At 40.1% G+C, this 23,964-nt stretch overlaps 1 protein-coding gene across 2 annotated transcripts; it reads right to left on the bottom strand.

Moving 5' to 3' along the window:
• Positions 1 to 245: 245 nt before the first annotated feature.
• On the bottom strand, positions 246 to 23,479 carry LOC143302122 (sulfotransferase 1B1-like). Of its 2 annotated transcripts, XM_076616667.1 has the most exons (6): positions 23,414 to 23,479; positions 20,447 to 20,763; positions 15,631 to 15,954; positions 15,263 to 15,366; positions 9,742 to 9,913; positions 246 to 6,566 (listed from the first exon to the last, which is right to left on the bottom strand). In XM_076616667.1, the coding sequence occupies exons 2-6, from the start codon at positions 20,607 to 20,609 to the stop codon at positions 6,460 to 6,462; spliced, it is 870 nt and encodes a 289-aa protein (XP_076472782.1). In that variant the 5' UTR covers positions 20,610 to 20,763; positions 23,414 to 23,479; the 3' UTR covers positions 246 to 6,459. The 2 variants fall into 2 exon arrangements, with proteins under 2 accessions (XP_076472782.1, XP_076472783.1); XM_076616668.1 differs by lacking the exons at positions 20,447 to 20,763; positions 23,414 to 23,479 and adding an exon at positions 16,878 to 18,434.
• Between the last annotated feature and the right edge of the window lie 485 nt (positions 23,480 to 23,964).

The raw sequence follows: 23,964 nt of genomic DNA, 5'->3' as shown, positions 1-23,964 counted from the left end.
AGTTACTTCTCTTTGTTCTATATAAATAACCCAGAAAGTATATAAATGTATGCAAGTCTTTAAAATCAAAATTGTACAGGTTGACATAGTGACTCTGTTCTTTGAAATAGTTCTAGTGAACAATATAGAAAAAAAAAAAAAGTTTGATAATTGTTGAATACATTTTTTGTGATTGAAATTATTAATGATAATAATAATACTATTATTATTATTTCTATCGTTGTTGTTGTTGTTATTTTATTATCATTATCATTTTTTATTTGCAGTGAATTTCAAAGGAAATTGTTAACTTGGTCTTGTTCAGACAGGTATAGAAGATGGGAAGAGATGTTAATCTGTCCAGACTGTATACTCTCATGTCGTCCACCCAGTGTCAGTGCTTGAATTGGAACAGCATAAAGACATGGGGTTATTTCTGTTCTGTTCAAATTTCTGCTTTGGCATTTTGGACGGGGTTTTTTGTTTGTTTGTTTTGTTTTAGTTTTTACTTTGTTTCTGTATCCAGACACATTCTTCTTCCCAGAGGTCACTCCATTGACCCTGGCGCACAAACACGTTTCAGTATTACAGGAAATCAAGTCACTGCCAACTTTGGGAACATGCTCGCATGCATGCTGAGGTGACATGCATGTATATGTAATGTTTACTTCTCTCTTTTTTTTTTTCTCTCTCTCTCTTTTGTAGATTATACATTGATACAGTCAGGGAGCGGTGATGGCCTGATGGTTAATGCTCCTGACTAGGAAGCCGGTGTCCTCAGGTTCAAGTCCCAACAGTGGACCAGGATTTTTGCTCCTCTAGACTTTCAGTAGTGGTCTGGGTACTAGTCTTTCAGATGAGACAGTAAATCAAGTTCCTGTGTGCAGCACGCACTGAGCGCATCTGTAAGAACCAGCGGCTATAAAATGGTTGTCCCTGGCGAAAAATGAGTAGAAGAATCTGCTTTGACAGTAAAACAAATAGACTTGCCAGTAAAACAAATAGACTTGCTGATATGAAAAAAGATTTTGTAAAAAAAAAAAAAAAAAAAAAAATGGGGTAGTGCTGTGCTATGCTAACATGCGCTCCCCCTGCGGAGAACAGCCTGAAATTCATGCAGAGAAATCTGTTGTGATAAAAAGGGGACAAAACATGATACAACACGATCCAGGGCAATACAATATGATACAATACAACGTAATACAATAGAGTACAGTACAATCTCTAATACAATACAGTACAATCGCTTATCCTCTATTCTTCTGCAGCGATTGCCAGATCATGTCTCTCTCTCTTTTCTCTTGACTTTGTCTTGCATATAGGTCATGGAAAAATTGATTACTCTATTTATATAGGCTTGGATATGAATGAATATGTGTAAAATGTGTACTTTCTTGGCCAAAGGGTTTATATCTGTTTGCATGTCTTTGTACACATATACATGTGTGAGTGTGTGTGTGTACATGTGCATGCTTGTGCATGTTTTCTGGGTTTTTTTTTTTTTTAATGTATTTGATATTAATAGCAGTTACTACTTTCTTTTCATATTATTCAATTTTGCCATAAGCACAGCTTAACAGCCACTTTTTTTTTTTTCATATTTTTCTCTTTTTTTGTTTTGTTTTTCCTTTGCATATATTGCTTTTTGTTGTTGTTATTGTTTGTTTGTTTTTACATATGTTTGAAATGAAAGTTATTGTGTTCATTACAGAAATTATGGTATTGATCATAATAATCCTGCCATAGTGTGTATGCGCAGTTGGAAAAATCGTATAAAGCATGCGTATGTGAGCGAGAGGAAACGGGACATAGTCTGAGCACGTGTCTGTGTGGGGTGTGCGTGTGTGTGTTTTGATGCAGTTGTTGACGAGTTTGTTGTAGGTTAATATCAAATATTAATGGTTTATGATTATTATTTTTGATTTTTTGGACGTGTCGTGGTGCTGAATGTTTGGGTTAAAGACAAGACTGCCGTGTGTACTTAATTGATTATTGTGTAGTTCAGCAAAATTCATTGGCAAGCTTTATATGTGTAACAGATCATGTGTAAGACAGTTATATATAATGATTATACGGATGTTTTATATCATACTTTTTGTTGTTCTGTCTCCATCATGATAGTGGTGATTTGTTGTTTGTCTCTTTTTTCTTTTTTTTCCATTTCTTTTTCCTCCTTTACACTGCTGTGTTTTGTGTTTGGCTGTCTTCTTACCATGACCATGTTTCTGTATACTCTATGTTTTTCTCCTAGGTTTATATATATATATATCTGTCTGTACTCTGTCCCCGCCATCACCCTTGCTTCTCTCTTTTTCCTCTCTCTGTCCCTCTCTTTAGTCTCTTCCTCCCCTTCCACACACACACACACACACATGCTCACATGTGTGCATGTGTGTACAGAGAAATCTTTTGTACAATGGAATGACTTCACAGCTGCAGTTTTTGACGTTCGTTTCAACAGAACAATGAAGAAAAGGAGAGAAAAACAAGACAAAAAAAAACCACATACACACACATAAAAAAACCCTGTTTATGTCACATTCTGTGTGTATAAATGTGGATGTGTTTGTGCTGTGAAATTGGACACTTGTCCAGTACAATAGATAGATAGGTAGTCCGACTCCAGTCTGAAGGCAAGCAAACAACTGGCAGTTTGTTTTGGGGCAGGGAAATTAAAAGTGAAGAAAGAAAGGATTGATATATGTAGGTGTGCTAAGGAACCTTTTATCCATGTCAGTGTTTGGTGGGGGGAATGTAAACACACCAAACATTAACACCCACATCCTCCCTCACCGGAAATGTAGTGCAGCTGCCTAAAGTAGGGTAAACATGGTCGTACGAGACCTGTATGTCCAAGTTCACTTTCAGAAGTGAATGAACAGATGATTACTTTGGATGTAGCATCTCACAGGGACAGAAGATTCAGCTCCTGCTTATCAATTCATGGCTTTTGCTAGGGTTTTCTTTCTTTATTTCTTTAAAAAAATAATAATAATAATAATTAAAAAAAAGGTATTCAGTAACTTATTTTTAGAACCTTGGAATTTGAATGCTATACATTGTATATTTTGAAAAAAATATTTTTTAATCAGAAATTTTGTTTTTAAATTGTTATTGACTGTCACCGGACTTGCTATTTATTTTACTCACCTGGCATTTTCCCACACTTCATTTCCAAATCTTTCTTTCTTTCTTTCTTTTTTTTTTTTTAATATTGTATTTTTGTGAGAATTTCAGAGTTTTGACAGCAGGCACAAACAAGTGATTGGTGGACTGAATGAAGGTACTGCAGTCTGGAAAGAAGGTCTTGTCACTGTGTCCAGAGCAGAATTTTAAAACCTGGATTCAGTGTTGGAATCAGCGAAACTAGGTAGGGTCGGGAAATAGTTCTCCTTGTTTTCTTGGTACAGAAATGTATTGTAGAGGCAGAAAAAAAAGAGGCAGTTGGGGAAAAAAAAAAAAAAGGTGCACACACACACACACACACAATGTGTATATACAACGGGGAATAGGACAGGGTGTAAGAGATGGCAAGACAAGGGGAACAACTTGTCAGAACTTCTGAAGCATTGAATGTATTGACATTATTAAAAGGCCATATATCTGTTTTGTGTTTGTTGTCTTTAATGTGTGTGACAAAGCCTCTGTCATAGTTTTGTTTGTGTTGTGTCGTTTTGGATCTTATATATAGTCATCTCCAGTTTGTTTTTTATGAAAAAGAAGTTATCAACATTTGTTGTTTGTGGTTTTTTTGTTTTGTTTTGGGTTTTTGTTGTTGTTTTGTTTTTGTTTTTGTTTTGCAATGAGCATGATAACAATATCAGTGCATATTCCTCATTTATAATGATAATATAATATAGTCTTGTTGCATATCACCGTTTTGTTTACCGCAATGAAGTTTTGTCTCTGTACGTTTGTGTAGAGTGGTCTCTGGACCGTGTCTTGAGTAACGGCGGACGTTATTCGTCCGACAAGTTCAGACAGAAAATAAACAAGCAAAAGGCGTGGACAGAAGACTTGTACTGTCTTGTGCCTGTGGGTGTATTTGTCGGCTTTACCAGCTAGAGCCATGCCGCACGTACATCACTCAAGTTGCTTTGGTAGCTGGCGAAATTGCATACCGTTATGTATATACTGTATGAAATAAAAACTACACTGAACAATACTTTACCTGTGTTGGGGGTTAGTTGGTGGTTTGTGTGTGTGTGTGTGTGAGGGAGAGTGTGTGTATATGTCTGTGCGAGAGAGAGGGGATGTGCGTGTTTGTGAGTGAGTGTTTATGTTAGAGAGGTTGCTTGCGTATGCATGATAGAGAGCATGACTTATTGTGTGGTTATTTTTTTTCCCCTTCTATTTCTCTTCTTGTTTTTGTTTGTTTTGAAGGTTGTAGGTTTCCCTGTGTTTGTTCACATTCATAGCTAAGGAATAAAGAGTTAATAAATAATCAGCCAGTCACAGGGTGGGGGCGTGAATATTTTTGTGTGCATGCATTATATATGATTCTCTTCATTTGCGCTTTAAACATATATTTCAAAAGCAAAACACACACACACACGTTTTGGTACACACACACATGCCATTTTATCACAGAAGTTGTAATGAAATAATCAAATTTGCAAAATGTGTCCAAGATGAACATCATTTCAAAGTGGGTTTTAAAGGTAATAGATGACGCTCTCCACTGTAATCCAGTTCCAGCCCAGATACTCTAGACAGCAGCTGCCTCCTCTGCTGCCGGACACGGCCATCATAAGTACAAACATTTTACAAAATGACATACTCAAAATCTGTTGTGCAACAATCAATTTATATAATAAAATGTGTTCTTTTTCTTTCTCAATCAGGCAAAAAACAAATACTGCAGAAAAAAATCAATCTGTGTGATATTGGAAAAATAATCACATAAAACATGTTAGAATATCACATGCATCTGTGAGGACACACACACACACACACACAACAAACAAACAAACAAAAAAACACATCACTAAGAAGAAACAAACCACTAAAATGATAAAACATCACCAACATGAACTAAACACACAAGTGGACTAAACAAAACAAGACAGGCAAGGCCTTCAAGACTCACTTGTGATACACTTTTAAAAAATCCAAGCTTTTTATGTACTGAGTATAATTTCAGAATGTAATGTTTAAGATGAGAAAGATCAGTTTATAGCAAATTAAGTCCCCTAGCATTAATTACAGAGTAATTTCCCTTTTTTACTATCTGCACCAAAACATTTGCAAAATAAATAAAACTTCCATGCTTAGCAAAAGAAGATCCTGTTTGAACAAAAAAATGATAATAATGACTGCTCTTGTTGTTGGGTCAGAATATCAGATCAAAGTGCCAAGTTTAGAGAATACAAAAAATATAAATATAACAGTAAATGCAGTCTTCATATAATTAGGCTTCATTTTTTATTTTTTTGTGCCCATCCCAGAGGTGCAATATTGTTTTAAACAAGATGACTGGAAAGAACTGATTTTTTCCTATTTTTATGCCTAATTTGGTGTCAACTGACAAAGTATTTGCAGAGAAAATGTCAGTGTTAAAGTTTACCACGGACACACAGACACACACACACACACACACACACACAGAGACAACCGAACACCGGGTTAAAACATACTCACTTTGTTTACACAAGTGAGTCAAAAATGTTAAAGGAGTCAAAGGAATGTAGTGTCCTGGAAGGATGGTAAAGATGAAGATCTGACTGATATGGTGGCATACTGTTAAACAGAGACATCGGAAGCAGAGAAAAGCAATTTTGTATTGAATTCTAGCCTTAAAAGGAAGTCAGTGAAGTGTGCTGAGCAGTGTTGTTGCACTCTCATGCCTGGGCTTATGGAGCATGAGACGGGATGCATGATTCTGGCTGCAATAAGAATCCGGTGCTCAAACCGTTTGACCACCACACACGGTGGCGCACAGCATGTGCTTTGCTATTTCTATGGCGGCACGCGATTGGCTGAACTGTGATCGTACAACATGGATGACTGACACGAGTGGAAAGGTCTATTAAAGTCAGCAATAGGTTTATTCTTTTGTATTTTATTGTACTGTATTGTATTACTCTTTATCACATCAGATTTCTCTACGTGTAATTGGGGCTGCTCTCCCCAGGGAAAGCGCATTGCTGGTGCAGCGCCGCCCACTTTCTTTCTTTCTGCAATCTGTTTTGTAATTCTACCAAAGCGGATTTTCTTACAGACTTTTGCCCAGGGACAACCCCTTTGTTACCATGGGTTCTTTTACGTGCGCTAAGCGCGTGCTACACATGGAAGCTCAGTTTATTGTTTCCACAAGCATCCAGACCTCCATTCAAGGTCTGGTGGAGGGGGAGAAAATACTGTCCAGTGTGGGATTTGATCCAATGACCTCAAATTCTCTCGTTTCCCAGGTGAACGAGGTACCATAAAGCCACCACAGAGGTGGATTTATCACTTATGACAAGTGTGTTACACTGCTGGTTACAGCTTGGCGACAACTGAAGATCGACCCAGATGTTTTGCCAGCTGAGCGTCGAACTGTTCCGCTTGCTCTGGTGTGAAGTACTGTTTCCATTGATGGGCCTCTCCTGTGACACAACAGCAATTGGTTGCACATTGCTGTACACATCTGAATATGTGTGTGTGTGTGTGTGTGTGTGTGTAGTTCAGGTGAAGTAGTCACAAATTACCTATTGACACTGAGAGGTGCCATGATATTCCATGTGAAATGCATATGATGTGGAAACTTCTTTTTCTTCTTCTGCGTTCGTGGGCTTCAACTCCCACATTCACTCATATATACGCGAGTGGGCTTTTTACATGTATGACCGTTTTTACTCCGCCATGTAGGCAGCCATACTCCACTTTCGGGGGTGTGCATGCTGGGTATGTTCTTGTTTCCATAACCCACCGAACGCTGACATGGATTACAGGATCTTTAATGTGCGTATCTGATCTTATGCTTGCGTATACACATGAAGGGGGTTTAGGCACTGGCAGGTCTGTACATATGTTGACCTGGGAGATCGTAAAAATCTCCACCCTTTACCCACCAGGCACCGTCACCGTGATTCGAACCCGGGACCCTCAGATCGAAAGTCCAACGCTTTAACCATTCGGCTATGGCGCCCGTCAAGATGTGGAAACAAATTTCATTTTATAATGGAATGCCCCAAGTTTCAACAGTTTTTTTTTCCAAACTAGTATGTTCCAAAGAAATATCTGATTTGGAAATAGCTAGTAGTTCCAACTTTGCAGTTTGTTGAGAGCAGGGAGGAGAGCGCGTTTGAAAGTGCGGAAATTCATAAACATGTGAAAAATTACATGATGGTATGACTTTATCTGTTTCTGTTACCAATTTCATGTGTTTTAACTGCTGCTGATGTTTTGGTTTTGGTGTATAATTCTTAAGTCCCTTTATATCCCCCATGCCCGACTAAATATTCTTGATTCTTGTAATAACAATGACACTACTGCTACTACTACTTACTACTTAATGATAACAACAACAACACCAGTGCATTATAAAGTGCTTTCAAAGCTCTCAAAGCATTTTACAATAACATGCCAAGTACATGGCAAGTCAGATACAAAGGACACAAGAAAACACACAAGAAAAAATACATGCACAAAAGTATGCACACACACACACACACACACACACACACACAGGAAAGAAATAGACGTGGATCCATAGAATATAGATACGGAATGGAGAGCCGTAATTATGTAGAAACTGTTGGAAAAGGAATGTTTATAGATTTGCTGCAAAGATATGCGAATGAGTGACCACAGCTGTGTTTCCCACTGGTGGATTTGGGAACGCAGAAGTTTCTATCTTCAGCAGAAGAGGGTGTATGTGCGACTTTACTCGGCTCCTCCACTAGATCTTGACAAGTGGTCTGGGCGCTAGTTTTTTTCAGATAAGACGATAAACCAGTTTCCATATGCAGTATGCAAAATAACGCACAGGGTTGTCCCTGGCAAAACTATGCAGAAAAAATCCACTCTGATGGTAAAACAGATTTGCACACAGAAAAAAGAAAAAAAAAAATATGTGAGTGGGCGTTGCACTATGGCGATGGGCTCTCCCCATGGAGAACATCCCGTAATTCACACACAGAAATCTGTTGTGACAAAATGTAATGCAGTACAATACAATACAATGCAATGCAATACAATATGATACAATGCAATATAGATGGGCTTCCAAATCATCACTGTCACCACAGGGGCATGGTGGCAGAATGGTTAACTCACTCAGTACGGCCAGTCCTCTCTTCTCCTCTACACAGACCCCTCGGATGTCCAGTGGGTGTCTGAATGACCCAACCTTTAGCTTCCGTCGTTAGAATTGTGGTATTCTTTGTCAACATTCACCTCTTCAGTATAAGAGCCTTCCGCTTGCAATATTTTGATGATGGTAATTGGCGTGAAACGCTGTTAACGTCGTCTCTTTCGCCATTCATATGGACAGAGTTAAGACACTTATCTGCAAATACAGCATCCATGAGGGTGTAGGTTCAAATCCCAGTCTCACCCTTTCTCCCAAATTTGACTGGATGACAATACATTGTTTCCTATTCTACAAACCCCATGTGTTACCTCCCAGAGAAATCTTGCTATGTACACTTATTACGCCTTAAAATTTAGAGACAAATTTACACAATGAATGAATTAGTATAACTATAAATATGATGAGTACGAACATGCTATGTATTTTTCATCCAGTTATCGGTTACTCACGTACAGTACACTTTTTGTATGTGTGTGTGTGTGTGTGTGTGTGTGTGTGTGTGTGTGAGTGTGTGTGTGTGTGTGTGTGTGTGTGTGTGTGTGTGTGTGTGTGTGTGTGTGTGTGTGTGAGTGTGTGTGAAGAGCGATCGAATTGCCCCTTTGTGTCCCCCACCCCTTTGTGTATGGGCCGGTGGCCTTCACAATTAAACCTGTGTCAGTGTCCAAAATTTGACTGGAAAATCAAACTGAGCATCTAACAGTAATTCGGATGAGACTATAAACCAAGGTCCCGAGTGCAGCACACATTCAGCGGACTGGAAAAGAACTCATGACAACACAAGTGTTGTCCTCTAGCAAAATTCTGCAGAAGAAATCTGATCTGACAGGTACACACATACATACATACATATATATATATATATATATATATATATATATATATATATATATATATATGGAGTGGAGTGATGGCCTAGAGGTAACGCGTCCGCCTAGGAAGCGAGAGAATTTGAGCGCGCTGGTTCGAATCACGGCACAGCCCCCGAAATTTTCTCCCCCTCCACTAGACCTTGAGTGGTGGTCTGGACGCTAGTCATTCAGATGAGACGATAAACCGAGGTCCCGTGTGCAGCATGCACTTAGCGCACGTAAAAAAAAAGAAGCCACGGCAACAAAAGGGTTGTTCCTGGCAAAATTCTGTAGAAAAATCCACTTCAATAGGAAAAACAAATAAAACTGCACACAGGAAAAAATACAAAAAAATGGGTGGCGCTGTAGTATGGCGACGCGCTTTCCCTGGGGAGAGCAGCCCGAATTTCACACAGAGAAATCTGTTGTGATAAAAAGAAATACAAATACAATATGTGCATGCACTCAAAGCCTGACTAGCACGGTGGGTTATACTGCTGTCAGGAATCTGCCTTGCGGATATAGAATAGCATATATGGAATTTGTTCAAACACAATTGACGCCTCCTTGAGAAACTGAAACTGAAATGACGACGTTTCTCTCCCAACAACAACCAACCTTTCCTGAAGATGCTGTCGGTGTTGCTCTTGTAGTAAACGGCAAAAGAGTTGTCCAAGGAGTTTTTGAAGGTCTTCATGGCAGAGAACTCTGTCTGCCTTGCCACCTCCTCCGCCAGGGACTCAGGGGCATCAAGATACTTTGCCAGGCGTTTTATCTCCCCTGCCGGATCCTATTAAAAAAAAGAAAGAAAAAAAGAAGAAATGAAAAAAAAAATTCGTGCAATTTAAAAACGAAAACAATTTCAGAAAGAAAGAAAGCAAGCTCAATATAATTAGGTAGGTCCGGCCAAATTTTCAGATTCATAGCAGAAGCCTCATATTTGCAAGAATGAAAGAGTGCATTAAAGTAAGAAGCCACACCAAATTTTAAAGCAATATCTCAAATAGTTTTTGAGATATAGAGTTTTGAATTTTCAAAAAATTCCACGATTTTAGCCAATTTCACAAAATGGCATTTTAGAACCCGTGTAGAACTGCCACTAATGCATTCTCATAGTCAAAACTCTTCATATATGATCTATATAGTACGCAGAAGACCTCAGATTTTTTTTAGTTAGCTGTTAATGTTATTAGCTGAATGCCAGTGTCATAAATAAAGTGTCACAGACCAGGCGGAGGAGGAAACCTTTCCCAACGGCTGTGAAGGCGGAAGAGGATGACCAAAGGGCAGGGGGAGCTCTTATCCTTGGCTGGAAGTCCCCCTAGGAGACGGAGCTCCGAAGAAAAAACCTGCACCTGCCGAGGCCGTCCTACACATGGCAGTATCTGCACCTGTGGGACTGTGAGCGTCGGTAGGCGAGAGAGTGGGGAAGGGACTGCACAACTCCTCCTCACTAAAAAAAAGTCACCCGTGCTGGTCAGCCAACCAGGCTAATGTCGGAACGATGAGCTATACAAACGGAAGGGAGACAAAACATCCTGCGACATCCACCGTGGAATCTCTCTCTTCTGCATCGCTGACAAGATCTTCGCCCGCATCATACTGAACAGACTGGCTGACCATGTCTCCAACACAGTCATCCCTGAAGCACAGTGCGGCTTCCGCTCAGGCAGGGGAACATGTGACATGGTGTTTGCCGTACACCAGATGCAAGAGAAGTGCCGTGAGCAGAACAAGGAGCTCCACATGGTCTTTGTAGACCTGACTAAGGCCTTCGACACGGTGAACCGCCATGGTTTGTGGAAGATCCTCCTAAAGTTCGGCTGCCCAGAGAGCCTAATCCAGCTGACTGCATCTTTCCACGATGGCATGCAGGCGAGAGTACAGGAAACATTCTCTTCTCTGCCATGCTGATTGACGCCTTCCAAAACTGTAACCAGGGCATCTACATTCAGTTTCGCACAGATGGCAAACTTTTCAACTTGCGGTGACTCCACACCAGGTCCAGGGTGTTTGAGGCACTGTTGAGAGAGTTCCTCTTCGCCACTTGCTGCACACACCCATGAGGACATGCAGTTCATTATGGACAGGTTCTCAACCTCCTGCAGGCGCTTTGGACTCACCATCAGCCTCAGCAAGACCAAGTCCATGTACCAACCAGCTTGCTCACAGAATGGCAGTGCCTCCCCCCCCACCTGCAATCAAGATCAATGACACAGAGATCAAGTCAGTCGACAAGTTTCGCTACCTGGGCAGCACCCTATGCAGCAACGGAGCCCTTGATGCAGAAGTGACGCTGCGCATCACCAAGGCCAGCTCCGCCTTTGGCAGACTCAACAACAGGCTGTGGAACAACAAAGGCATCAGGCTCAGCACCAAGATGAAAACGCACAGAGCTGTTGTGCTGACCACCTTGTTGTACTGCTGTGAAACATGGACGATGTATCGCCGTCACATTCAACAAATTCAGCAGTTTCACCAGAGATGCCTACGAAAGATCCTCAGCATAAAGTGGCAAGACAGGGTCTCCAACCTCAAGGTCCTAGAGGAGGGGCCTGCCCAGCATCGAAAGCCTGCTGATCCAGTACCAGCTACACTGGACAGGACATGTCCGCATGACAGACAGCAGGATCCTGAAGATGCTTTTGTATGGCCAGCTGAAGGAAGGCCACCGTGAATGTGAAAGACCCTGCAAGCGCTTCAAGGACACCTTGAAGACAAACCTCAAAGCCTATGACATAGACATCGCTTCCTGGGAAACTGATGCCCTTTACTGCTCTCGCTGTGCTCTAGTGGCATAAAGACGTTTGAAAACAAGAGAACGCTGGCCATTAAGGAGAAGCGGGAGCGAAGGAAGCAGGGCTCAACTTCTGGAGACGTTTTCCCTTGTAACACCTGTGGGAAGTGCTGCGCATTTAGAATTGGCCTCTTCTCCCATATGAGGACACACACTGACAAATAAGCCTGCCTGCCTACTCATCCGTCAGACCGACGGGAGACTCCATCATCAGTGTCATAAATTCTGAGAAAAATGCTTATTTTCTGCATGTCAGATCTGCAGTTTTGATGGTAGCGTTACTAAAATGACTGAAACTCAAAAAACTATTGCATCTACATAAACATTTAAGATATTTTCAGGTTCAGGAAAGACTGCAGACTTACCAGCCGCCGTGGCGAAGTGGTTAGCGTCGCGGACTGACGGCTGGGAGGACGCGGGTTCGAATCCCAGCGGAGGTGGGTTTTTCGGCCCGTGGCCGGCTCCTACCCTGAGTTGAGTGTGCTGTGGGCTTAAATGGGGAGACTGGGACCACACAGTCGAGTGTCATCCACTTCAAGGATGTGTCTTTGGGTGTGTTGCTCTAATTACCTGACCAACACTGCAAGTGTCTGTATCTCTCGGGCCTGGTTAACGCCGGGATATCATTATGACAGGAAGCGTAGAGTACAGCCTTGTCACGTAGTCCCAAACCAAAATGGACCTCCATAGCAACATCGTCATCATCATCGTCATCCTCCTTCTCCTTCATCGTCATCAATATAAACAAAATAGTCTCTGAGTCTGTGGCCTTTCATGCCCTGCTCTCATGGTGACCTCAGTTTCGATACCCCTCCACTTCCGTGCTTGGGGTGAGTCCTGTCAATGTCGTCAGTGTCGGCAGATTCATGGGCGGGCTGTTGTTTGAGGGACGTGGTGGCGGTCTCCACTCTGGGAGAGACGCTCACTCAGTCTGGCTCCGCGACTAAGCCATTATTGTCGTTAGTAGGGGGCTTAGTAGGTGGTGTCCCAAGTACGTTAAAACAGAACAGGCACCACTGAACACCACCGAAGTGACTCAGCAGCAGTGCAGGGTCTTCTCTGGTGTGTGGCCTCCTGGCGACCTAATATCGATGGTTCCCTGTGGACTGCCGACGCTGGAACTGCGACGGACGAACCCGGGTGTGGCCGTGTATGGGGGAATCTAAATGAGCGGCGTGGGAGTAATGCCACTGAAACGGCGCAGATTACGGGGCAGCAAAAAAAAAAAAAAAAAAAAAAAAAAAAAAGACTGCAGACTTACAAGACAGCAAATGTTAACAATAAATCTTGATAAATGACAGCTTTTTATAAGATTATATGAAAAAAAAGCTTTATTCAAGACAATCGGGAATAATGTGCTCCATTAATGCTAAAAATGATTCTCCTTTTAGATATTTTTCAGGATGTGTGTGTGTGTGTGTGTGTGTGTGTGTGTGTGTGTGTGTGTGAAATAAAACAGAAGCAAGAAAATTGAGTAAGTATGTTGTGTGATCACAAAGTTGAACAAGACCAACTGAACTTCTCACTGAAAAATTCGTCTGCTATTTTGACAGAGTTCTTGGCTGTTTTTCATTGTCGGAAAGAAAATTGTTTCACAACAGAAAATGATATTAACTAAAATCATGAAACCTATCATTCAAATACTTACTAAAGTAAGTAAGTTGGTTTCCCTTTTTTTTTTTTTTTTTTACTCCCCCCCCCCACCCCCCCCCGTATTTGAATCAAAACCTCAACTATGTTGAGTTATGTGACAAGACTTTCATGAAGCCAGGCATTGAAACCTCCAATCTAAAAATAGATCTAGTCGATCAGTGGTATAAAAAATATGAGGTCTCCACTTTTTTGTTAAACAGACGCTGCTCCTTAAAAGCTTTCAGGTCATTTTATAAAGCATTTTAAAGATGAAAGAACTAATTTTCAGTGGTGGGTTTGACTAGAAGATTTATTTTGTCTGGAAGCACAGTAAAGCATCAAGAAAAATAGGTAAATTTTGAGCCTTTTGTTTTCAGATCAAGTAAAACATATCAACTGGAAACTTAGCCCACGTAAAAGTAGAAAACATGATCTTTTATTTGATAGGTCTCTAAGTCGATTGGTTGTAAGGAGTAATGTCCGCAACCAACTTTTGTCACCAACCCCCTCAGACCAGACGCAGGCATCAGCAAACTTGTTTACCACGCTGCATTTTGAAGAACAAAGGATACTCTACTTCGGGCGATCAGTTTCACACACACACTGTCTTACGCACAAAAAAAAGAAACACTTACAGGAACGAACAAAGGTGGTTTTATTTTTGGTATATCTTTCAGGTCGATTTATGCAGTATTGCGCTTGCTAGGGCGAAGTGAAAAGTTATAAAATACGATCCGTCAGCCATAGTTACACAGCATTATATAGTGGCCGGACCTACCTAATATAATTATTCTTTAAAACAAAAAGATTCTTCATCTATTCATTTTGAAAATTAGAAAAATAAGAGTTTGTATTTCATCTCGCATCAACAATGATAGCGATGTTGTCTTTTAGTTTTTCATTCAAAAGTGAATACTTATTGGAAGATGTGTGTGTGTGTGTGTGTGTGTGTGTGTGTGTGTGTTGTGCCTTGGGCCTTCTGGATGTAAGGGGAAAGTGCAATATAAATAAAAATCTGTCATCATCATTATTATCATCATCATCATTACCAACACCGTTATCCTGACAAGACAGATCGTGACAGAGGAAACATTACCAACACCGTTATCCTGACAAGACAGATCGTGACAGAGGAAACATTACCAACACCGTTATCCTGACAAGACAGATCATGACAGAGGAAACATTACCAACACCGTTATCCTGACAAGACAGATCATGACAGAGGAAACATTACCAACACCGTTATCCTGACAAGACAGATCATGACAGAGGAGACATTACCAACACCGTTATCCTGACAAGACAGATCATGACAGAGGAAACATTACCAACACCGTTATCCTGACAAGACAGATCATGACAGAGGAGACATTACCAACACCGTTATCCTGACAAGACAGATCATGACAGAGGAGACATTACCAACACCGTTATCCTGACAAGACAGATCGAGACCGAGGAAACATTACCAACACCGTTATCCTGACAAGACAGATCATGACAGAGGAAACATTACCAACACCGTTATCCTGACAAGACAGATCATGACAGAGGAGACATTACCAACACCGTTATCCTGACAAGACAGATCGTGACAGAGGAGACATTACCAACACCGTTATCCTGACAAGACAGATCGTGACAGAGGAGACATTACCAACACCGTTATCCTGACAAGACAAATCGAGACAGAGAAGACAAACTCACGGCCTTCAGATGCTCATAATGGATGACATGGACAGACAACTCTGGGTGCTCCTTCAGTCCCCTCTCGAAACTCAGTATCCAGCCAAACCACGAGCCTAGCGGAACTGCAATGAAGCAATCATAAGGAATGTTAGATTATATACCCCTACGAAATGGAGTAATACTTCCTAGGTGGAAAGGGTAAAAACAGTCATACATGTAAAAGCCCACTCATTTATTCAAATGAACATGGGAGTCACACCCCACGAATGAAGAAGAAGAAAATAGACTATATTTTATATTATGTTATATTATACCATATCATCATTACTAAGATTATACAAACAGATAAATCATTAAAGAAGAAAGCAGAAAAGTCTCACTCTCACCGTGTCCAGCCAGAAACAGGGGAATGAACCCCTGGAATGTCCCATCATACTCTGTGTGCTTCAACGAGGAATTCATGTGGTACGATGACACGCACACGTCTTTCGGGTCACGCAGGATGCACACCATCTTCCTACGCCTCAGGATGAAGTCCAGCGGAAGGTCATGGAACCGGTGGTGCGTGGTGAGGACCCTGGGGCAGGGGAGGGAATCCAGCTGGGCGCACGATGATATCATCAGAAAGCCCGTGTTCTCCATGCGACGGGAGGAGAGGTGGGGAGAGCCCGTCTTCAGCATGGTGACGATCTCCCACAGCCAGTGAAGTCCTGAACACACACCGGGCACAACGGCCGAGTGGTTAAAACGTTGGGGCTTTCAGTCTGAGGGTCCCGGGTTTGAATCTCGGTAACGGCGTCTGGTGGGTAAAGGGTGGAGATTTTTTTCCCCATCTCCCAGGTCAACATTATGTGCAGACCTGCCAGTGCCTGAACCGCATTTGTGTGTATATACACTGCAGAAGATAAAATATGCATGTTAAAGATCCTGTAATCCATGTCAGTGTTCGGAGGGTTATGGAGGCAACAACAAAAAAATTGTCCTTGACAAAATTCAGAGGAAAAATCCACTTTGATAGGAAAAAAAAAAAGCACATGCAGAAAAGAAAAAAAGGGTGGTGCTGCCTGGGAAAACGTCTCTAACTTCACAGAGTAATCTGTTGTGACAAAACAGTAATACAATATAATACAGTACAATACAAGACAATACAGTAATGTTCTATTTTAGTGTCCTAAATTATTACACCAATTTATTTGTTTCATGGTTTTGTGGGACCAAAAATGGAAAAACCAAGATGGTGGCACATTAGTTTAGTGGCTGAATCCACATCAAAACTGAGTAAAATGATGTACAAAATAAGAGTCGAAATCCACTGAAAATGGGTTACAACATCTACTGATGGTAATATTGTTTCATTGTTGCATGCACACAAAATTGCCAGTAAAATAAGGTTCCTGAATATAGGATGCTAAAATAGGGCTTTACCATATGTAGCCAAGCGCTTAACTGGCTACGAATAACCTTAGTACTTAATTGGCTACAAATAACCTTAGTACTTAATTGACTACGAATAACCTTAGTACTTAATTGGCTACAAATAACTACAAATAACCTTAGTACTTAATTGGCTACAAATAACCTTAGTACTTAATTGGCTACAAATAACCTTAGTACTTAATTGGCTACAAATAACCTTAGTTCAATTCACAGCACAAGCAGAAAGCTGAGCTGTAGCAGACGCCATTTTTGTTATCACCGCGTACCTGCTGTCTTTCAATGACTCGGGCATAAAGCACGACGCCATTCTAAATTTGAATAAACCATGTCCATTCTACACTGCTCCAAACATGTATTAATTTTAGTGTAGGCATCGTTTACTGTAATGTTACATTTGTTGTGCTTACACACACCCTTAAAGCAGAAGCGTGTTTGATTTCAATTAATCATTCGTCAGTCTAAAGATTTCAGCTGACGCTAAGCTTACGTTATTCTGTCCTTCTCGCCACACACTCACTGTTCGACCAGTGTCATGGCACGCCATTGGCTGAGTGGAAACTTGTGTTTCTGCTTCACCGTAATTAATTAATACCTCTTTTATCAGATCAGTAAACTACAAGTATCATATACTGGCAGAATTGTCGCAATTCCATCTTTAAGTCTATTCCATTTATGTTTGCCTACGTTAAACTGATTTAACGCAGTTTGTCATTTTCAGCGACGAGCTCATTAAAACTGACCCTGTTCAGGTGACTTAAATTAAGATTTAAAATTCATCTTAAATAATCAACACTTCATTTTATACTCATTATAAAGTTGGTGTTGAGCTCTTTCTTTTGCAACTTATCCGACGTAAATCGGTTCAGGAATCGTTTAGAAATCTATCACTGAACACCTTATCAGAAATACAGTCTGTTGTCAGATTTGGCTGATTTGTGCCGATCTGGTATGCAGCACACGTGATTGTCTTTGTGGTTCGCTTAATCTGTATAAACTGGCAGAGCGGGTAATGAGTGGTCACTTCACACCTGAGCCAGCCCGTGGCCAGAGCCTGCTCTCTTTCTCTCTTGCTGTGTCGTGAGCAGTGTTGTTCCCACAACACCGACATCTCGCTACATATCGCTTGAGTACTAGTGTGTAGAATGTGCTGATGATTTTTACTGTAAAATGTATTCTTCGACACAGTACTTGTGTTCATATGAGTATGTTGATGTTGCTTTGTTCAGTTAATTCTTTGTTTAGTTATGGCTTTGACATGTTAGGCAGAGCTCGGCTATGATTGATCTAGAAAATCACCATGTTGTCATATGCTCGTAGAAGTATTCCATTTGATTCTTTTTAACGTCAGTCAATGACGTCTCGGGACACAAGATAGTTTGTTCCAGAATGTTCTAGTGGATGACTCATTCTTTCTCATCTGCTGTCACTGAAGGTTAGGTTACTTATCCCTGCTTCAGCAGAGGCGATTTAAATGTTGAGTACAAGCTTAACTATGTTCATATTTGGCTTTGGTGCAACAGATAACTTGTGTAAGTTCATTCACCACTTAATGGTTAAGCCATGATGGTGCTTCACTTACTATCTGGTCTGTCAGTTGCCAGTATTATATCTAAGCCACTGATTCTCCATCTTGTTTATTATTCAGGTATTATTTTACATGCTGATATCAGTTGTACTGCTACAGTGTGCTCAGTACCCTAAGAGGTGTGTAGTATTCTGTTGAGGTCATTACAAGATAGTGTTTGATTAATATCAGTTATTGGTTAAAACCACCTGATATGGTCAGTTTGTTATCATGCTTCCCCTATACAGCTTACTCCAGTATTGTGCTACATGATAAACTGATTCATTTGAGTCACTTTGACACAGTATGAGCTTTACTTAATTTATACTGTCAGTGTATCTGTAGTAAATCAGCTTAGCCCCAACCACTGCACCTGCACTGTTTAAATGTATTAGAAAAGTCTTTGGCTGTCAGTGTTTGGTTTTCACACGTATGCATTATTTTTATGGGGTGGCTTAGTCCAGACCAAGTAATAGTCTTTGCATCTCAGTTATCATGCTTTCTCCTATACGGCATACTCCGGTATAGTGCCACATGATGATTGATTCATTCGAGTCGCTTTAAATTTAATACAGCTGAAATAGTTTTCCATGAATTAGGTTGTTTGGGTACTTTACTAATTAAGCATAACCCTAGCCCCTTAGTTGCATGGTCTTGGGGACCTGGTGAAGGATAACAGACATGTTACTTTTATGAGTTTACTGTGTATGTGTACTTGATAGTGATTATATTTTATAAGTTATATGTTAGATATTTTATGTACTAAGTTTGAGGTTTGATTTCCCATTTAGAGTTGGTAGGATGAGTTTGTTGTATTTTGATAATTATGTTATTATTTACTGTAAGGTATGCTAGTATTAATGGTATTTGACTAAGGGAGTTGCATGAGTTTTATAGGGGTACTAGGTAAGATATTAGTGTATTATATGTTAAGATTTTATTTTGACCTAGTGTAAGTTACACATAGTTTTATATTTGGCAGAGTATTGTAGTATATTATATGGTTTTAGTTAGGTTATGATTTTTAGCTGCCCTAGTTGTTGGTATTGTAATTTGAGAATTTAATGCCTAGATTTTAGATAAGTAGTTGAGTTGTTTTGGGCAAATACCAAACCCAGAGGTAGGCACAGCACTGTGTATGCTCCTTGCTACCCACATCCATGAATGACTGACTTCCCACTTATGGTGCTTCTGGTGTTCATGTATTGTAGAATATGGTTTTTGTGTTTCAGTTTGGTTTGGGTTCCCTCCTTTATACTTTGTTGATGCGGGTACTCCACCAGTCTTGGTCTTTGCCTCATGTATGCTCATTGTTATACATACATGCAACATTGACATTGTATTTATGGCTTTTATTTGTTTGTGTCTTGCAGGCACTGTTTTCCTGTAATAACTGTAGAGAATAAACCATTGAAAGGGCATCCGCTTTCATATGGTTCTGCCTGCACGGGAACCTGCTATCTTCTAATTCTCTTAATCCCTCATTCCATTCCTACACCCTTATCCCCTGTCCTACCTATCCCTATCTCCACTCCACTCCAACCCTACCCTTACCCCGACACCATCACACATACAATACAATGCAATACAATACAATATTACAATTACAATGCAATGCAATGCAACGCAACGCAACGCAATGCAACACAACACAACACTATGATCGCACTTTAGCAGCCTAAATTCAGCTGTTTATGTGGAGTGATGGCCTAGAGGTAATGTGTCCGTCAGGAAGCGAAAGAATCTGAGCGCACTGGTTTGAATCATGGCTCAGCTGCCGATATTTTCTTCCCCTCCACTAGACCTTGAGTGGTGGTCTGGACACTAGTCATTTGGATGAGACGATAAACCGAGGTCCCGTGTGCAGCATGCACTTAGCGCACAAAAAGAACCCACGGCAACAAAAAGGTTATTCCTGGCAAAATTCTGTAGAAAAATCCACTTCGATAGGGAAAACAAATAAAACTGCACGCAGGAAAAAATACAAAAAAATGGGTGGTGCTGTAGTATAGTGATGTGCTCTCCCTGGGGAGAGCAGCCAGAATTTCACACAGAGAAATCTGTTGTGATAAAAAGAAATACAAATGCAAAATACAAATAAATTCAGCTCCAGGAATTTAGGATGCTAAAGTGCGACACAATACAATACAATACAATACAATACAGCACAATCCTCCAAGCTACGAAACCAGTCCACTGACCTGACTTGGGATAGCCACAGAGCAAAACGTCGTCGTCTCGTGAAGCCATGGCCGACACTTGGTGCCAATGTTTCATGGAATTGTTCGACACCACTAAGCGACCATCCCATTCAAATAAGCTCATCGTGTCTCCATTCCCATCCGGGCATTTACGCAATGCCATTTTGTGGGTTTGGTTGGGGATGACTGGAGAAAACTTGCTGGTAGCCTGTGTCACAAGGGTTGGGGTAACTGGTGTCAGCCGGTGAGGGGAGATTTTGTCAGTTGTCAACTTAGGGGCAGGTCCCTGTTATATGTCCATACCCCCTACTGTAAGCCTGTAACAAAACCAAAATTAAAATTAAAAAAACAAAAAAATAAATAAATACACGCAAAAAAGATAACTAACTAAATAAATGAATGAATAAACAAATAAACAAAATGAATGTGTGAATTATAAAATACAAAAAAATCAAAATGTATCAAAATAATAAAATCAGGGTAGAAATACAACAGACAAAAATAAAGTACCAATGACAACACACAAAAATTAACCCCTTAATTTTGGTGGCGGCAGTGAAAATTTAAATATTCATTACAATGACTGAAATGTGATTTCTGGCTAACAACATGACAATATAAGAAAAACAAAAAAAAAAGAGTAAGTGAATATCTTGATTGGTTCTGAAGATATTCCATTTTAAAGATGTGATGATGTGTACATGCTGTTAGTACTTAATATTTTCACAATTTCACAGTCATACTGTACTGTCCATGAGGGTACTGTAATGAAAACTCATATACTTCTAAAAACCATAAGAAAACAATAACACCTCAGCAGCAAAGAAATTGGAAAATATGCCTGTCAAATTAGGGGGAAATAGAAAATCAAGATGTGTCAATCTGCACAGAATAGCAACTCTGAAGGTCTACAGCACTGAAAAGAATAGACAGTTGCATTTCATAATAAAATATTTTGCAGAATACATCACAAAAAGTGCACTGAATTTTTTTCAGGCAGGATAGTTCACTGAATTTTAAGTATAAGAGTCTCAAACTTTGAAAAATCTTCAATTTGACCAGCGGAAAAAAGACTTTATTGGGGCAGCGTGCTGCAAAGATGAATATTTCAGTAACTGTCACAAATAGGACCAGGAAATTTTGTGTGTGTATTAAGTGAATTGTCAGCTTTCAAAATAAATTAAAATCAACCTTAAAACTCTCCTCTAAAGTTGGCAGAAAAGGAATGATACCTGATTTTCTCATAAAAAAAACGGTGCACGTTGTGGATGAAACTTCTTCAAAATTTTTGTTTTTGAAAAAATATTGAAGTTACAGCCACAGCAAGTTACCAGTGGTCTTGGCTGATCAACTTCTGCAAAATTACTGCAAATTTTTAAACAAATACAGCTTGAGAGCATTATACAGAATGTGTAGGTTGACTGGGCATTCCACAACAAAAGTTCCCAGGAGGGAGCAAATATTACTTAATCTGCTAGCAAAAATGACAGATATATGAATCTATTTTCTTTCAGCTCTCTAGCTTTTTCTTCCATCCATGAACTCAGTCATGCATTTCATTATAGAAGAAACACAATAAATAAGAAATAAAAGGTGGATGATGCATCTTTATTTCTTCACAAAATGGCATTCACAAGAGAGAAAATGCACACCAAAAAATCTCTTATTTTGGCACTCACAGGTTTCCTAGCATCAGCAACAACATGCTGCTCGCTCGCCCAAGGTTTGGAAAAAAAAAAACACGCGAAAGTTCTCCTTGAACTTTCGCCTTTCACGGCTCCCAGTTTTTCGAACAGTAACCAATGAATGGAAAGCAACGGATGCGATTTTTTCAAATATGTTGTTGAAACTAACTGTCACGGCCGCGCTCAAAAAGACGCCGGCCGCCATTAACAAGGATCACTATTTCGCGTTACAGTACACTTCTTTTTCTTCTATCCGCGAACTCATTCAGGCATTGCATAAAGCAAACACGATAAAAATTTAAAATATGGATGATAAATAATTATTTCAGTTGGATAGTTTTTCACAAAATGAAATTAAGTTTGAGAAAATGCACTTCAAAATTAGTCAATTTTTTAGGCGTTCATAGGTTTCCCGGCATCGGCCACGGGGGCTGCCGCTACCTACAAGTTAATTGGTTAACTAAAATCAATATGGCATGAACTTTCAGTGGATTGTCAAGGTTTGGGGGTGGTGGAGGCATGTCTTATTGCCAAAATTAAATGAATTAGAACAAATTTCCAACATGTCATAACTAACCAGCGTAACGTGTTTTTTTGTTGTTGTTTTTATATATCTGCTTGAGAACAGCTTTTCGTCATGGATACATGCGTACTCTAACTGGTCAGTATAAGGTACACTTGAACTACTGTGAACGAGCAGTGCACTGGACTGCTACGAACTGTGAGTCCATCCAACACTGAGCACTTGCTCAACAGGAAGGACTTTAATAGTAGATGGTAACAGCAACTTAGGACTTTTATAATAGAATTATGGTATCCATGACAATAAACAAAACCTATGAATATTTCCTCACACCGCTGACGATCAAGCAAAATAAAAACCGTGGAAACTCGTTATCTAATCAACGCTGATATACCGTTTTGTCAAAGGGGAAAAATTAATATTGTGAACCTAGTTCAACTTCTCATTTCATTGATTTTTGGAAACAAAAAATGGGAAAAGCAAGATGGTGGCACCTTAGTGGCAGAATCCGCATCAAAACTTAGTAAAATAATGTTGAAAATAATGGGTTACAACATCCGGCTACAAATGGCAATACTGTGTACTGTTTCATACATGCACCAAACTTGCCGGTTAAATAGGTGCATTAATCTAAAGTAGGAGTTTTTGGTAAATGAATAGGTATACCCTGTTCCTGAAATTAGGAAGCTAAAACAGGACCAGACAACCTCAAGAAAAATAAAACATCGGTAGCTTTCAGCAAGGAGTCGGAAAACTTACGTAACATGGCGCAGAAAAAAACGTAACACCCATAAATAGAATGGACCGAGCAAATGGCCGCGCTTGTAAGGCTATGCGGCCGCCATGATAGTGCTCCCATGCCGCGCGCGCTGACAGTGCAACGAACATGTGTGTGTGTGTGTGTGTGTGTGTGTGTGTGTGGTGTGTGTGTGTGTGTGTGTGTGTGTGTGTGTGTGTTATCAGCTCCTTCACTGAATTTCGGAATTGTAATTAATCATTAGTTGAAAATAGAAATAATGGAGACGCAATGGCATACCAGTACACAAGAGTTCCTTTTATGTAAGGTTTGTAACATGTCTGTAAGGGCTATTTCCACATAAATCACCACTGACCTCGGATATCGTTTTCTTTCTCTCCTTTCAATTTCTTTTATTTCATTCTTGACCTGTTTATTTCTTTTCTATTTATGTTTTCCCTTTCTTCACCGGAGCCATATATCTCTCTTCAGAACTTTCTCTCAATCATTTCCTTTCTCCTTCTCCCCCTCGTCATTCATCTAGTCTTCTATTGATCTGTTTCTCTAACCCTCT

Source organism: Babylonia areolata, chromosome 28 (genome assembly GCF_041734735.1).
Source record: "Babylonia areolata isolate BAREFJ2019XMU chromosome 28, ASM4173473v1, whole genome shotgun sequence".
NCBI classification, from domain to species: domain Eukaryota; kingdom Metazoa; phylum Mollusca; class Gastropoda; order Neogastropoda; family Buccinidae; genus Babylonia; species Babylonia areolata.
The sequence above is the reverse complement of the archived record's forward strand: the minus strand, read 5'-3'. Positions and strand labels throughout refer to the sequence as shown.

Bases quoted from the DNA above. Each gene is read 5' to 3' on its own strand.
- LOC143302122 (XM_076616667.1), bottom strand. From the start codon at position 20,609: ATGGCATTGCGTAAATGCCCGGATGGGAATGGAGACACGATGAGCTTA. The intron at 15,955-20,446 runs GTCAGTGGACTG...GTGTGTGTTCAG, and splicing joins CTGTGGCTATCCCAAGTCAG to GACTTCACTGGCTGTGGGAG. The intron at 15,367-15,630 runs GTGAGAGTGAGA...GCTTCATTGCAG, and splicing joins CCTGTTTCTGGCTGGACACG to TTCCGCTAGGCTCGTGGTTT.